The 14,982-nt window shown below is 39.9% G+C and overlaps 1 protein-coding gene across 6 annotated transcripts in view; it reads right to left on the bottom strand.

Moving 5' to 3' along the window:
• Positions 1-14,982, bottom strand: part of LOC132825811 (astrotactin-2-like) — a 1,607,744-nt gene that overhangs the window by 542,350 nt on the left and 1,050,412 nt on the right. For all 6 annotated transcript variants that reach the window (XM_060841306.1, XM_060841305.1, XM_060841303.1 and 3 more), the window contains one exon: positions 10,773-11,038. In XM_060841306.1, the coding sequence (XP_060697289.1) occupies positions 10,773-11,038 (266 nt within the window). The remainder of the gene's footprint in view (positions 1-10,772; positions 11,039-14,982) is intronic.

The following is a 14,982-nucleotide window of genomic DNA, read 5'->3' as shown; positions in this document are numbered from 1 at the left end:
GAACACTGAGAGAGTAAGCAATTTAGTTGTGTGGGATTTAGAGGCATGTATGGTACTTGGGGCTGGTCATTTGGAATGCAATGTGCTTTCTTTCAATCCTATATGTTCCTACAATATTTTGGGCATTAACAGACTGTGAAAAATGGTGCAAGGAGATAATGTGAAGCTGAGTCAAACTGAACTCTAAGATGCAAAATGAAATGGCATTGTTTGCATCTTGACTGCAGAAACATTTCATACCTGCAGAACAGGGGTCAGTCCATGTTCACTGGCCAAGGCAATTCTTCACGTGGCTATTGCTTCAATCTATCATTGAAAAACAGTCGGGCTGTTTGCTGGCATCTCCTGATGCTTGTTGAGATCAATAACTCAGCACAGGGCAAAGCTCCGTCCCTTAACTCTGATTCATCATTTTAACTACTCTTCCATTTTGCATTTTTACTTCTTTTCTAGCTTTTTAAAGCACTTTTTAAATCTTGTTTTCTGATGAATATGTTTGTTAATTCATTAAAATATTGTATCTCAACTACAAAGCTGAACAAGTCTTGCAATTTTGGCTAATAGGCAGACCTTTATCTTTCATGTAAAGTTAGAGATCATTTGCATTCAGAATTTCTTGTTGGGACTAAAAATCATTTTGTAACTTTTTTTTAGCACATCACAGTGTCTGTACTGTTCTATGACCTCAAGTCACATAAAGTAATGACCCTTATTTCTTTTGTGAATAATTTCACAGAATGCTACCCCCTAGACATTTACAGCAAGTAACCAGCTGTTGCAATCCAGTGCAGCACTAGAATACCTGAGTGATTGTAGAATCACAAGAAGAAAATGGGCGGATGAGCAGATTTCTTTTTACCTTCAAAAACATAAAAAGTTTATTTGTGATTGCTTTGCATGTTTTTTTTAGCACACTATGTTTCAAGCTGTATTCCCACTTTTGTCGATGAGCACATTCCTCTCTCTCATTCAGTCTTTGTTTTCATGCCGCACTCTCTCCCATTTTGGGGCCTCTCTTGATCTGCATTCTGTTTCCTTTGACCTTTCTCCCTCTGTTTCCAGCAAAAACAACAAAGAAACATTCCTGTGCTTTGAATGCACATTCTTATGTCAGTGACATTGAGTGTTCTTAGTTTCTTCTGAGGGCTCCCCATATCCCAAAACCATGCAACAGGCTACTGAGCATCCCACGCCCCCTTGTGAGTAAAGGCACTCAAAGTACTATTTGAAATGCACACTCTTTCCACTTTTATAGAATTAAGCAAAGGAAGTGGAAGAAAAATATGAATTCATATGACACATAGGGAATCTAATCTAATAATTTTGTATGTCAATGACATCCCATAATTTATGCAGAGGATCCAGTAAAATGGAGAAACAAGAAAACGAATTTAAACTCGAAGCAATTTTCTAAAATAATTATATATTTTCACGTTGTTCAACCACACAACCAAGACTGAAATTTCTCACCTTATAACTGTTGCACCTTTATTATCCTAACAATATCAATTGGAAAAATTACTGACTAGAGGCTTTGATTTGATAGTTCATTACTTTCCTTTTCTAAACATGTCTAAAATAACAATTTAGCATGCCAAGAAAGACACATAACATTGAGAGAGGTCACAATCTAAGTTAGGCTGCTCTTCAATTCACGTTAAGTTGTATCTTAAATTTATGCGTAAATTGTAGGTCTAATTTTGAACTGCCTTGAAATAATGACTTAAATTGGCTCGACTGACAACAAGAGACATTCCAAAAACATTCACAAACATTTTAAAATCAATTAGATAAATTTTGAAATAACACGTTGATATACAAGACCCCAAAGCTGTCAAAGAACAAAGATGCTATGAATTTCACATCTGCTTTTGAATCTTGTCATCGAGATTCAGCGGGTGCACAGAGAGGGGAGCCGGTAGGTAAGTGGAGACCAGTTTATATTAACGTGTTTCTTTTCCCGCAGTCTGTTTTTTTTAAATAGGAGCGGGAATCCGGAAGTCTTCAACAGAGGCTTCTGGGAAGGTAAGTGGAGGATTTGAGTGGAGAAGGAACCCGAGACACTACACGTGTAATGTCTCCCACCCTCCCTCCTCCTCTAACCTAAAAAAAAGGCTCAGTCGTCTGAACAGGTAAGCTACTTAGTGTTCTTGTTTTGGATGTTCCTCCTGCAGGATGTTTGAGGGAGGGATGACCACCGATGCTCCTGCCGACTTCACCTGCAGGAAGTGCAGCCAGCTCCAGCTCCTCACAGACCGCGTTAGGGAACTGGAGCTGGAGTTGGATGAACTGAGGATTATTCGAGAGGCTGAGAGGGTGATAGATAGAAGCTACAGGGACATAGTTACGCCAGAGAACAGAGGTAGCTGGATAACAGTTAGAGGTGGGAAGGGGAGGAAGCAGGCAGTGCAGGGGTACCCTGTGGTCGTTCCCCTCAACAATAAGTATACCGCTTTGGATACTGTTGGAGGGGAACGGCCTAGCAGGGGTAAGCTGCAGTGACCGGGTCTCTGGCACAAGGTCCGGCTCTGAGGCACAGAAGGGAAAGGGAGAGGAAGCTGGCCAGGAAGCTTTTCTAACTCAGTATGTAGATTGTCCGACCAGAGGGGAGGCCATATTGGATTTGGTACTTGGTAACGAACCGGGACAAGTGATGGGCTTGTCAGTGGGTGAGCATTTTGGTGATGGTGACCACAATTCTGTGGCTTTCACCTTGGTTATGGAGAGAGATAGGTGCGTGCAACAGGGCAGGTTTTACAATTGGGGGAAGGGTAAATACAATGCTGCAAGACAGGATCTGAGGTGCATAAATTGGGAGCATAGGCTGTCAGGGAAGGATGTCGTTGAAATGTGGAACTTTCTCAAGGAACAAATACGACATGTCCTTGATATGTATGTACCTGTCAGGCAGGAAAGAGATGGTCGTGTGAGGGAACCTTGGTTGACGAGGGAGGTTGAATGTCTTGTAAGGAGGAAGAAGGAGGCTTACATAAGGTTGAGGAAACAATGTTCAGACAGAGCATTGGAGGGATTAAGGATAGCCAGGAGGGAGCTGAAGAAAAGGATTAGGAGAACTAAGAGAGGGCATGAAAAATCTTTAGCGGGTAGGATCAAGGATAGCCCCAAGGCCTTTTATGCGTATGTGAGGAACATGAGAATGACGAGAACGAGGGTAGGTCCGATCAAGGACAGTAGTGGGAGACTGTGTATTGAGTCGGAAGAGATAGGAGAGGTCTTGAATGAGTACTTTTCTTCAGTATTTACAAAGGAGAGGAACTGTATTGCTGAAGAAGAGAGTATGAAATGGACTGGTAAGCTAGAGGAGATACTTGTTTGGAAGGAAGATGTGTTGGGCATTTTGAAAAACTTGAGGATAGACAAGTCCCCCGGGCCTGATGGAATATATCCTAGGATTATTTTGGAAGCAAGAGAGGAAATTGCAGAACCGTTGGCAATGATCTTTTCATCTTCACTGTCAACGGGGGTGGTACCAGGGGACTGGAGAGTGGCGAATGTTGTGCCCCTGTTCAAAAAAGGGAATAGGGATAACCCCGGGAATTACAGGCCAGTTAGTCTTACTTCAGTGGTAGGCAAAGTAATGGAAAGGGTACTAAGGGATAGGATTTATGAGTTCTGGAAAGACATTGCTTGATTAGGGACAGCCAGCACAGATTTGTGAGGGGTAGGTCTTGCCTTACAAGTCTTATTGTATTCTTTGAGGAGGTGACCAAGCATGTGGATGAGGGTAGAGCAGTGGATGTAGTGTACATGGAGTTTAGTAAGGCATTTGATAAGGTTCCCCATGGTAGGCTTATGCGGAAAGTCAGGAGGCATGGGATAGTGGGAAGTTTGGCCAGGTGGATTGAGAACTGGCTAACTGGTCGAAGTCAGAGAGTGGTGGTAGGTGGTAAATATTCAGCCTGGAGCCCAGTTACAAGTGGAGTTCCACAGGGCTCATTCTGGGTCCTCTGCTGTTTGTAATTTTTATTAATGACTTGGAAGAGGGAGTCGAAGGGTGGGTCAGTAAATTTGCAGACGATACGAAGATTGGTGGAGTTGTGGACAGTGAGGAGGGCTGTTGTCGGCTACAAAGGGACTTAGATATGATGCAGAGCTGGGCTGAGGAGTGGCAGATGGAGTTCAACCCTGTCAAGTGTGAGATTGTCCATTTTGGAAGGACAAATAAGAATGCAGAATACAGGGTTAACGGTAGGGTTCTTAGTAAGGTGGAGGAGGAGAGGGATCTTGGGGTCTATGTTCATAGATCTTTGAAAATTGCCACTCAGGTGGATAGAGCTTGTAAGAAGGCCTATGGTGTATTAGCGTTCATTAGCAGAGGGATTGAATTCAAGAGACGTGAGGTGATGTTGCAGCTGTATAAGACCTTGGTAAGGCCACATTTGGAGTACTCTGTGCAGTTCTGGTCGCCTCATTTTAGGACAGATGTGAAAGCTTTGGAGAGGGTGCAGAGGGGTTTTACCAGGATGTTGCCTGGAATTGAAAATAGGTCATACGAGGATAGGTTGAGATTGCTAGGCCTTTTCTCATTGGAACTGCGAAGGATGAGGGGTGACTTGATAGAGGTTTATAAGATGATCAGGGGAATAGATAGAGTAGACAGTCAGGGACTTTTTCCCCGGGTACAACAGAGTGTTACAAGGGGACATAAATTTAAGGTGAAGGGTGGAAGGTATGGGGGGATGTCAGGGGTAGGTTCTTTACCCAGAGAGTGGTGGGGGCATGGAATGCGCTGCCTGTGGGAGTGGCAGAGTCAGAATCATTGGTGACTTTTAAGCGGCAGTTGGATATGTACATGGATAGGTGCTTAAGCTAGGACAAATGTTCGGCACAACATCGTGGGCCGAAGGGCCCGTTCTGTGCTGTATTGTTCTATGTTCTATGTTCTATGTCTATGTATCAAGAAATTTCTGGAAATGAATTAGAGCATTTGATGAGTAAAATAAATCACTGACAGATTGTGTCTCATTTAAACAATCATCTGGACATTATTATGAGATGAACTGTTATTCATGAATTTCGTAACATCTGTAATTGGATAAACAATACTTGATACCAAATGATGCCAAAACACTTTCTTATGTGAAAGACATCTATGAATATTTGAAAACATGTTTGGTGCTAAATTCAAGTAAGTACTGCTGCACGGGATATACCACCTCAATTTCTGACGACAAACTAATAGAAGTCAACTTTGCCGAAATGGGTTGTTGCAGTTAGTTTGGATTGCAGCTTCATTTTTAGCTCTGACAGCACCAACATTTGACAGATATTTTTAGTGGTTTTTTTTGTGAATTTTTTTTTGTAAAGCTTACCAAATGACTCTTGAAGTAATATATTCTGATGGAGACGCACGCATATTTCATATCTGACCCTTTTGTAAAGCATATTACAGATATGTTTTTCCTGAAGTTTCTTGAACCCTATAAATGCTATTTGTAAACTACAATTATGACCTCTCAGCATTTCAACCATGTCAGAAGACTGACAATGATACCAATGACAACCACAATGGTGGATTTGAATGCCTGCTTTCAACATCCCAATTAATGCAACAGCTTAACACTGTTGACAAGATAGTGGATGAAATAACTCCTTGGAGTCCATTACCCCCTTCACAAAGTCACTTTTTGTTTACCTGTGCATATTACATGGACTCTTACCAACTAGCTCAGAGCCAGCCCCTAGAATTTTGAGTGCTGAATTCAAGTGCTCACGAGATATACCACCTCAATTTCTGACGACAAACTAATAGAAGTCAGCATTGCCAAAATGGGTTGTTGCAGTTAGTTTGGATTGCAGTTTCATGTTTAGCTCTGAAAGCACCAACATTTGACAAGTATTTTTAGTGTTTTTTTTGTGAAATGACTTCCTGTACAGACAATTACTATTCACTGTCAGACCATAGTATTGCACATTATAAAAACTGGAACTGCGGATGGTGTACATCAGAAAAAAAATTGCTAGAAACACTCAGCAGGTCTGTTAGAATCTGTGGAGAGAAATCAGAGTTAACATTTCAGGACCAGTGACCCTTCCTCTGAGCACTGTACATTAAGTTGCTATAGATATGTGACTTTGCTGGATTAAATGAAATTACCAGAATATTTATTCCATCATTTAATTTCAACATGCTCTATTTTAAAAAAAAAGGAACTGGTGCGTAAACTGCTGTGGGATGCTAATTGTGTCCATGAGGAGAAATGCCTCTACAAGTGTGTGATCTGAGAGGGTAGTGATTCAGTGCAGAAAAGCAAATGTGATTCAATCAGCATTTGAACAATGTACTTTGAAATATCATTATGTGGCAAGCATTTGTGTGATATAGCAAACTGCAAAATGACATTTCAATGTATAAATAACATGATTAATCCAAGTAAGGTTCCCATTGTTTAATATGAGCACAAAAGTGAGGAGTGGATTCACCCATGGTGTGTGATGGTTCACATAGCAGACAAAGTCTTGCCAAAGTGACAATTATTTGAGTTGTTCAAGCAGCACTGTGTCATAATTTTTCATTAAATTTCTTAGTGTTTACAAGCAGTGCTTTCAAAAGTCAACTCTTGTTCACGAAGGGCATAGAGAAGGTGAATGACAAGGGTCTTTTCCCCATTTTTAAGGTGAGAGAGAGAAAAACGTTGAAAAGGACACAAGGGGTGGCTTTTTTTAAACAGAGAGTGGTTCATGTGTGAAATGAACTGCCAGAGAAAGTGCCGGATGCAGGTACAGTTACCCAATGTTTAAAAGACATTTGAATAAGTTCATGTAAAGGGAAGATTTGGAGGACCAATGTATACAGGTGGGATAAATTTAGTTCAGGAAGATGGTAGTATGGATTGGTTGGACTGAAGGGTCTGTTTCCGTGCTGTATCACTCTCTTACTCTATGATGTTTGCTCTCCCTTAGCACATACTCTAGCGGTCTTTCTATTGCTTGTTGACCACTTCTCCCAAACCACAGAACACTTTAATCTGACAATTTGTCTTTTGAAGATAAAGATTTTACGTGAACCCATCTCTGGCCATGTATACCAAGACCCCACAGTAATTATCAAGACCCACCCTCCTGCATCATTCAGCACAGACATTTTGCTGTCTTCGGCAAATTGCCTCCAGTAGCACTACATTGGATGACAAAATCAACCATTCCCTGACAAAAGTAACCTTGGAGGATTTCTGCACACTAAAGGCAGCATTCAACAGCCAGCTGGCATGGGAACCTGCACCAACAAGGTTAGATCGAAAGATAATCAGAAAATTAATCAAGAGCTTACAAGCATGGGGAAAAATAACCTTTAACAAACAGACATGATCAAGATTCATATAGTATGATTTTGACTTTTGAGGAAAATAGGGTCAAGTGCTTCAGGACAAATAAGTGTAGGAAAAAGCCAAAGTTTCCATCAATCTCTCAATACTAATTCCTCATCAGTATTTATAATTTGTTTGATAATGGTACACATGAACAATTGCAAATTCAACTTCTATCATCTAATTTTAATCCCCAAGAGCTTCATGGACTAAAGTGACGGTAAAAGAGGACATATAGTGACCTAGGGTAGCTATTATGATCACCTGACCAGTTTAAATAAGCATATGAAATATTGCTAAACAAAAATCAGTCAAAGGCAAAATTATCATTGTTATGAAAGGTATGAAACTCATATCTGTATTGTCCCATTTCCTTACATCTCTCTGGTAGCTATACATTGGATTAAAAGTTGCTTCCAGATCATTCAGTTTGAAAAAAGGCAATGAATCTAGACTCTAGAATTCATACTGAACTATATTCCAACCACTACTTTTGAGCAGCAGAGCAGGGACAAGAACTAGAAAACACTCACAGTCTCTCTCTCTATATCTCTCAATCTCATACTCAGTGCCTGGTTAAAGAACAATTTGAAACAATAATCATGCACGGATAATTCAAAAATATTTGTAAACTTCACCATTGCTGAAGAAACAAAACAATATGCAAACAGTTGGGATGCAGGTCATTCTCATAATGCAAAGATCCTCAGAACATTAAATTGAAATTGTCTTTGCCTTCCTACTAGTGCTAGACATGACACAACCTTCCTTTTAAACTTATTACCTATCTCTGTGTATATGTATAATAACATGCTTTTATTATAGTTTTCAGAATGGTGGTAATAAAAATTCTCTTTCTTCTACACAATTAAATGGTTTAATGTTGCACTTTCATTTTTAATCTGTTAATTACATTTTAATTGAAGCATCATAGCTGCCTCCTAAAATAAACATATTTGCTGTGACAGACATGCCTCCTGCTTTGACTGAATTTAAAACCTTTGGGCTCCATCTTAAAATAAACTCAGATGAGTCCACATCATGTATTTTGATTCTTATACCACTTATGCTCACTCCTTTCCCCATGTGCAGTACCTTGATAGCATAAGCACATAAAAGTTGGGTTTATTTTAATAATTTTCCCTTCTACACTTGCTGTCTTCTGCACTTCTCATTGTTTCTCCAATCGCACAATCACAGGGCATGTGCTATCATAACCATTTACATGTTGATTCTACATCATACAAGCTGACATCAGCTATGGTGACAACATGATGATACCACTCCAATGTATATGCAATGTTGTCTGGGTACGGGATTTCTGGGGCTGTTATTCAGTGTAGCTGTTTGCACAGCTAGTTAGTGCCATATTAATATTATTACATAAATGCAATATAACGTGACCACATAAACCAAACCATACTGACTGTTCTGATAAGATTTGTGTAAAGCAATAGGACTCATTGTACTTGTTGGGGGTTATGTAATAATGGCTCAACTTTTTCACCCTCTGCTAAACTCTTGAGAAACAGCTACATGCACATTGACAAACCTAATATATTTTTTCATATGAATAACAGTGTATTGCCAATGGACAAAGCACAATATTGTAGACAGAAATGTGCGGAAATGTGCTGTCAGCCTGTGATGTCATCCTTTTTTTACTGTAGTTATAGTGGCTCGGTTGATTAAAAAATTCCTGAGACATACATTTGAAAAAAAAACTAACCATGTGCAGTTGCTTGATGTGCACTCTCAATAAGCACATGTTCTCTCCTTCCTAGAGAGCAGTCTATTGTTTGGATAGCACAAGAGATTTTGACCGTGTTCCATTCATCTGAGTCTGAAAGACCATTTCAAGAAGTTGCAAGAACATATTGTGCCTTTTCTGCACTTTCTGGATTATAAGCTCATAGGATTTCAAGTATTACAAGGTTTCCGTGTGCCAGAAAGCTTTTTTTTAAATCCTTGTATCCATGATATGGAGGTTTTTATTAGATAATGAGAGGTTTGCTGTTTCCTAAGCAATATAAAATATTTGTATTGACAATGGATAGAATTTGAGGACTGTGTATTGTTCATGCTGGAATGTGCCATGGAGGATACATGGTGGTGGCATGAGGGAATCTGAGGGGGATTTATGGGTACATTGGGGCATGGGCTGGCATAGGAGATGGTTTTGGAGTTGAAGGGGGAGATTTAGGGGGGCTTTAGGCATTACAAAACGTTGGGATCCTGTTTTGGTGAAGCAAGCACGGCCTTCTCATTGACCCACCTCTTTACTCACACGTCACACACTCTGGCAAGGCACACAGGCTGCAGTGCAGAAGTGGCTCAGGTCTGAAATAACAAAAATGCTCTGTGCAAAGCTTTTCAGTGGATTATAGTATGCAGGTCATAGCCTGCAAAAATGTACAAGTTGGGCTTTCTTGAGGTCAGAAGATTTTCTTTCACCGCAGGTCTTTATATCAATAAGTTATGATGTAACTAAGAGAGATCTTGAAAGCGCTGTAATTTTTGTTGTACAACTGAAAAAAAATGAAGCTTTATTTCAAAGCTAATTCTTGCCCTTCAGAAATGTTTTATAGCCATTGCCTGACACCAAACAATGGCAATTAAGTTTCAGTTACTCAAGAAATAATTTTGTTTATTCTTTTTGGTTAATGAATACTAACTAACCATTAATAATATGGAACTGAGAGACTGCCCTGAACATTACCATTTGAAATCTGGACTTTGGTCACAGAGGTCTGATTTACTAAGTTTTTCTTCTCTCTCTGAGTGAAAAGCATTTGAACAGTCTCAGATTAGTATTGAATTGGCATGACAAACCATTGCAAAATAGTCAAAGAAAGAGGTCACAAAGGAGACTGATGTGTTAAATGTTACTTTGACGCAATTCTCTTCAACAATTCTGATGACAGCACATTACTTGAAAGCAAAGGGAGACTTTTAGAATCATGCTGTGCCCAACCTGGGAGGCTTTGATGCTGATACTGGATTTTTTAAAAAGCGCAAATACTTTCCATTCTTTTCAAAGATGTCATCTTATGGTAAAGAACTCCAAGAAGCCCTTTTTTTTCCAAAATAATACATTGCTACCAACCTCCTGGTATTGTCTTGATGATACTATCGAATTCCACCTTGAGAACATCTTTTCTTGACTGTAACGGCTCATATTTTACCACCCACATTACATACTTAGTCAGTGAATGGGACTGAGTTCGGAATTGTTTTATAATTCATACTGGATTGCCATCATTCATCATACATCATTCACCAAAAATTTCTGGGACAAAGTTGAACTGTAAACTAATCATTCCTCTTTAGCAGCTCTGTATATATTCTTGGCTGGTTGAGCATTTTTTAATCTAACAGCTTTTCATTTTGGAAACTCCAGTCTTATATGTGGGGTTAGATGCCAATACTGTGTATTGCACTTACCTCTCTAGTTACGTTGCTCTCTATTAAGTGGTACAGTGGCACTATACTAGTGATCTCCAGTAGCACAGGTGTTGGACTGGCCTGATCCTTGCCTTGCCGATGGCAGAGATGGCATATGGAAGGGCACTGCCCTTTCTCTTCACACTCAATCTCCACGCCAGTAATTGGCTGCTCATCTGAAAGCATTTGGGCACCCAATAAACTTGACAGATATGAAATAAATGGTATCGATTTGAGCTCCTTCTTGTTCCCCAATTCAGTTGTTTCTGAAAGTAAGAAGACAGAAAATTTAATGCAAACCGACATTAACAAAGTGATCCGCAGTGCAACATAAAAATTTTCAATACAACAGAATACTGGCCAGCTAAAAAAAAAAATCAGTACCTGAATTGCAGGTGCTTTTCTTTTTATTTGGTTTGATTTGATTTATTATTAACACATGCATCTAGGTAGAGTGAACAGTTTTATTTTGCATGTAGTACAGGCAAATCATACCATACAAAGGGATTGAGGATAATAGAACAGAGCAAGGACTACAATGTTATGGCTGCGGAGAAGGTGCACAAAGAATGAGGTCAGTATTAAATTTGAAATTTGAGAAGATTATTCAATAATTCAGCATTTGTGATCATCAAGGAAATCATGCACGCTCTTTTTATAGAAATGGAGATATGGTGGGATGCATATTTATTTTCCCACCTCTCAACCCAGACATATTTAAAGCGTGTTTTTATCCCTTGAGTGCTGACTGTATGGAGCAATGAAATACTTGCCTTAAGTTTCAAAGAAAAAGAATAAATATTTATTTCTCAATGCTGGACTGTATTCACAACAGCAGCTATTCAGTCATATGCGCACGCACACACACACACACACACACACACACCCAAGGATAGTTGATAACAAAAAAAAGGCAGCATGTAAGACAGGTCAAGTGAAATTTTAAAATGATGCAGACCAGATGATTCCATTTTGTTTCATTGAAGAAATGGAAGTTGGAAGGTTCCAACAATAGATTTGTAATGACTTACAGCCCGCTGCAGCAGGTTTTTCGCTTTGTTCCAACTGAGGTACGAATTAAGCCCTATAGCGACGATCTAATTTATATGAAAAAGCTAGCACCCCCATTCTCTGCTTGTTAATGTCTTAGACAGCCTCTTTCCTTGCCTGGTTCATATCTCTTCTCTCTGAGGCACCTTGTCAGCACGGTGGCACAGTGGTTAGCACAGTTGCGTCACAGCACCAGAGACCTGGGTTCATTCCTGCCTCAGGCAACTGTTTGTGTGGAGTTTGCACATTCTCCCAGTGTCTGTGTGGGTTTCCTCCAGGTGCTCCAGTATCCTCCCACAGTCCAAAAATGTGCAGGTTAGGTGAGTTGGCCGTGCTAAATTGCCAGTAGTGTTAGGTATGGGGGAATGAGTCTGGGTGGGTTGCTCTTTGGAGGGTTGGTGTGGACTTGTTGGGCGGAAGGGCCTGTTTCCACACTGTAAGTAATCTAATCAAGTTGCTCTCAGGATCTGTCTTCATAAATGCCCCTTCTCAAAACCTGGTTTTTGTCAGGTGACCGGATTATTTAGAATCAAAGAATTTTACAGTGCAGAAAGAGGCCATTGGGCCCATTGTGTTTGCACTGGCTCCTGTAAGATCTACCTAGCTAATCCCATTCTCCAGCCTTACCTGTGTTGCCCTCTAAATTCATCACTTTCAAATATATATCCAGCTCGCTTCAAAATTTTCTCCTCCCCCATTCTCCCAGGTAGTGCATTTCAAATCCTAATAACTCTCTGCGTAAAGAAGTTTCTCCTCATCTTACTCCCAGCTGTCTTGCTGATAATCGTGCAACTGTGATTCCTCATTACTGACATGCCAACTGAAACATGAAACAGAATTCCCTTCTTTACCTTATCAAAATTGTACATAATTTTGAACACCTCAGTAAGGTCACCTCTTAATCTTCTATGCTCCGAGGAAAATAAGCCCAATTTTGCTCATCTTTCCCTGTATCTAAAATCCCTCATTCCTGGTATCAAATCTAGCAAATCTCCTTGTACACTCTTGAGGGCTTTAATATCCTTCCTTAAATGAGGTGTCCAAAACTGAACTCAAAACTCCAAACATGGTCTGACCAATGAGTTTAGCATTGTAGCATCACTTCGTTTTATACTCTATGCCTCTATTTATAAACCTAAGAATCCTATAAAACCTCTTAACAACTGTTTCAATTTGTCTGGCCATCTTTAGTGAATTATGCTCTTGAACCCTAAGATTTCTCTGCTCTTATACTTCCCCCAAAGTTAAAGCCTTGAGCCTATATGGTCTCTCCATGTTTCTTCTCCCAAAATGCATTACCTCGCACTTCTCTGTATTGAAATTCATTTGCCAAATGTCTGTCCATGTGGCTAACTTGGCAAAGTCCCTCTAAAGTCAGTCAGCATAATTCTCACAATTCACTAGTCACCTGCAGAATCATCTGCAAATTCAGAGATTTTGCCCCCAACATTCATTTCCAAATCATTTCTATGAATCAGAAAAAGCAAGGGTTCCAACATTGCTCTCGAGAGAACACCGCATTCAACATGTTTCCAGTCTAATAAATGCCTATCCATACCTCCCTTCTGTTTATCATTTAGCCAATGTCTCCATGCTGTAAAGGACTGATCAATCCTAAACATTTCTAACCAAATTGCCATGTGGCACCATACAAAATGCTTTCTGAAAGTCCAAATATACAACATCCACAGTAAAGCATCATCCACTGTCCATGTCACCATGTCAAACAACGTAATTAAATTTGTCAGACATGTCTTGCCCTTGACAAAGCCATGTTGAGTGTTTCATATTACCTTATATTTCTCAAAGTGTATATTTACTTTATCCTGTAATATGGCCTCCAGCAGTTTTCCCATTATTGATGTCAAGTTGACAAGTCTGTAGTTTCCTGCATTAACATTTTCCCTTTTCTAAAACAATGGTGTTACATTCGCTATCCTCCAAACCCCAGGACTAAATCTATGTTCAGAAATGCTTGGAAAACTTCTAACCCATTTTCTCACACTAAGCTCTTATTATCACTTAATCAGCTTTCTTTCTGTCCTGGCCTGCTATCTATTCTCCTTGTCTCCCCATCCCTTTCATATCTCTCTCTTTCTTTCTCTGGGCTCTGTGTCCGCCCATTCTCTCACCTTTCCACTTCCATCATCCCAACTTTGGCTGAAACATAAACACTATTTTTTTTCTAGATGTTAACAGTTCTGACAAAGATTCACTCAACCTGAAACACTAACCCTGCTTTCTCTGCACAGATGCTGCCAGACCTGTTGAGTTTCTCCAGCAATTTCTGTTTTCCTTTCAGATCTCCAGCATCCCACAGTTCTTTGTTTTATTATAGGTCACGTTGCTAGGTACATCACATTGTCAAGAGGTTTGTGAGAATGGTAAAGGAACCATTGGAAATCAAAATGTTGCCCTTGAGAAAATGTCAAGAAGAGCCCTTGAAAGGAATTATTTTAACCTCTGCCATAATAATTATTACTTCCCCTGCCTTTTGTTGCTTGATACCCCTGTCATTTAATATCTCTCGCCCACGACCCAACTCCAGACCTTCCCCGAAGGAAATTATGTCAAAAATACATCCATTATGAAGAGTTATAAGAGTAATGGAGTTTCTTTTTTCTATGAAGAATACCTTTTTGAGAGGAAAAGCATTTATTTAAATGACAAATGGGTGAACAAATTAATATTTGTCATGCCTAATGACATGTCTTGACCTGCACACCCTTGTGTCTTTTGAAGTTGTAAGAGACTCCCAGATGAGAAAGAGATACACCAAAATATCACATATCAGCATTCCATTGCACACTGTAAGAAAAGACAACACAATGATGGATTTGATAAGATGCCTGCTGAAGGAAATATGTTGTGAAACTTGAAAAGGTGTAAAAACGATTTACAAGGATGTTGCCGGAGTTGGAGGGTTTGAGCTACAGGGCGAGGCTGAATAGGCTGGGGTTATTTTACCTGGAACCTTGGAGGCTGAGGGGACCTGATAGAGGTTTACAAAATCATGAGAGGCATGGATAGAATAAATAGACAAGTCTCTTCCCTGGTGTGGGGGAGTCCAGAACTAGCGGGCATAGGTTTAGGCTGAGAGGGAAAAGATATAAAAAAGACATAAGGGGCAACTTTTCCACATGGAGGTTGGTACATGTAT

Source organism: Hemiscyllium ocellatum, chromosome 21 (genome assembly GCF_020745735.1).
Source record: "Hemiscyllium ocellatum isolate sHemOce1 chromosome 21, sHemOce1.pat.X.cur, whole genome shotgun sequence".
In the NCBI taxonomy this organism is placed as follows: domain Eukaryota; kingdom Metazoa; phylum Chordata; class Chondrichthyes; order Orectolobiformes; family Hemiscylliidae; genus Hemiscyllium; species Hemiscyllium ocellatum.
The sequence above is the reverse complement of the archived record's forward strand: the minus strand, read 5'-3'. Positions and strand labels throughout refer to the sequence as shown.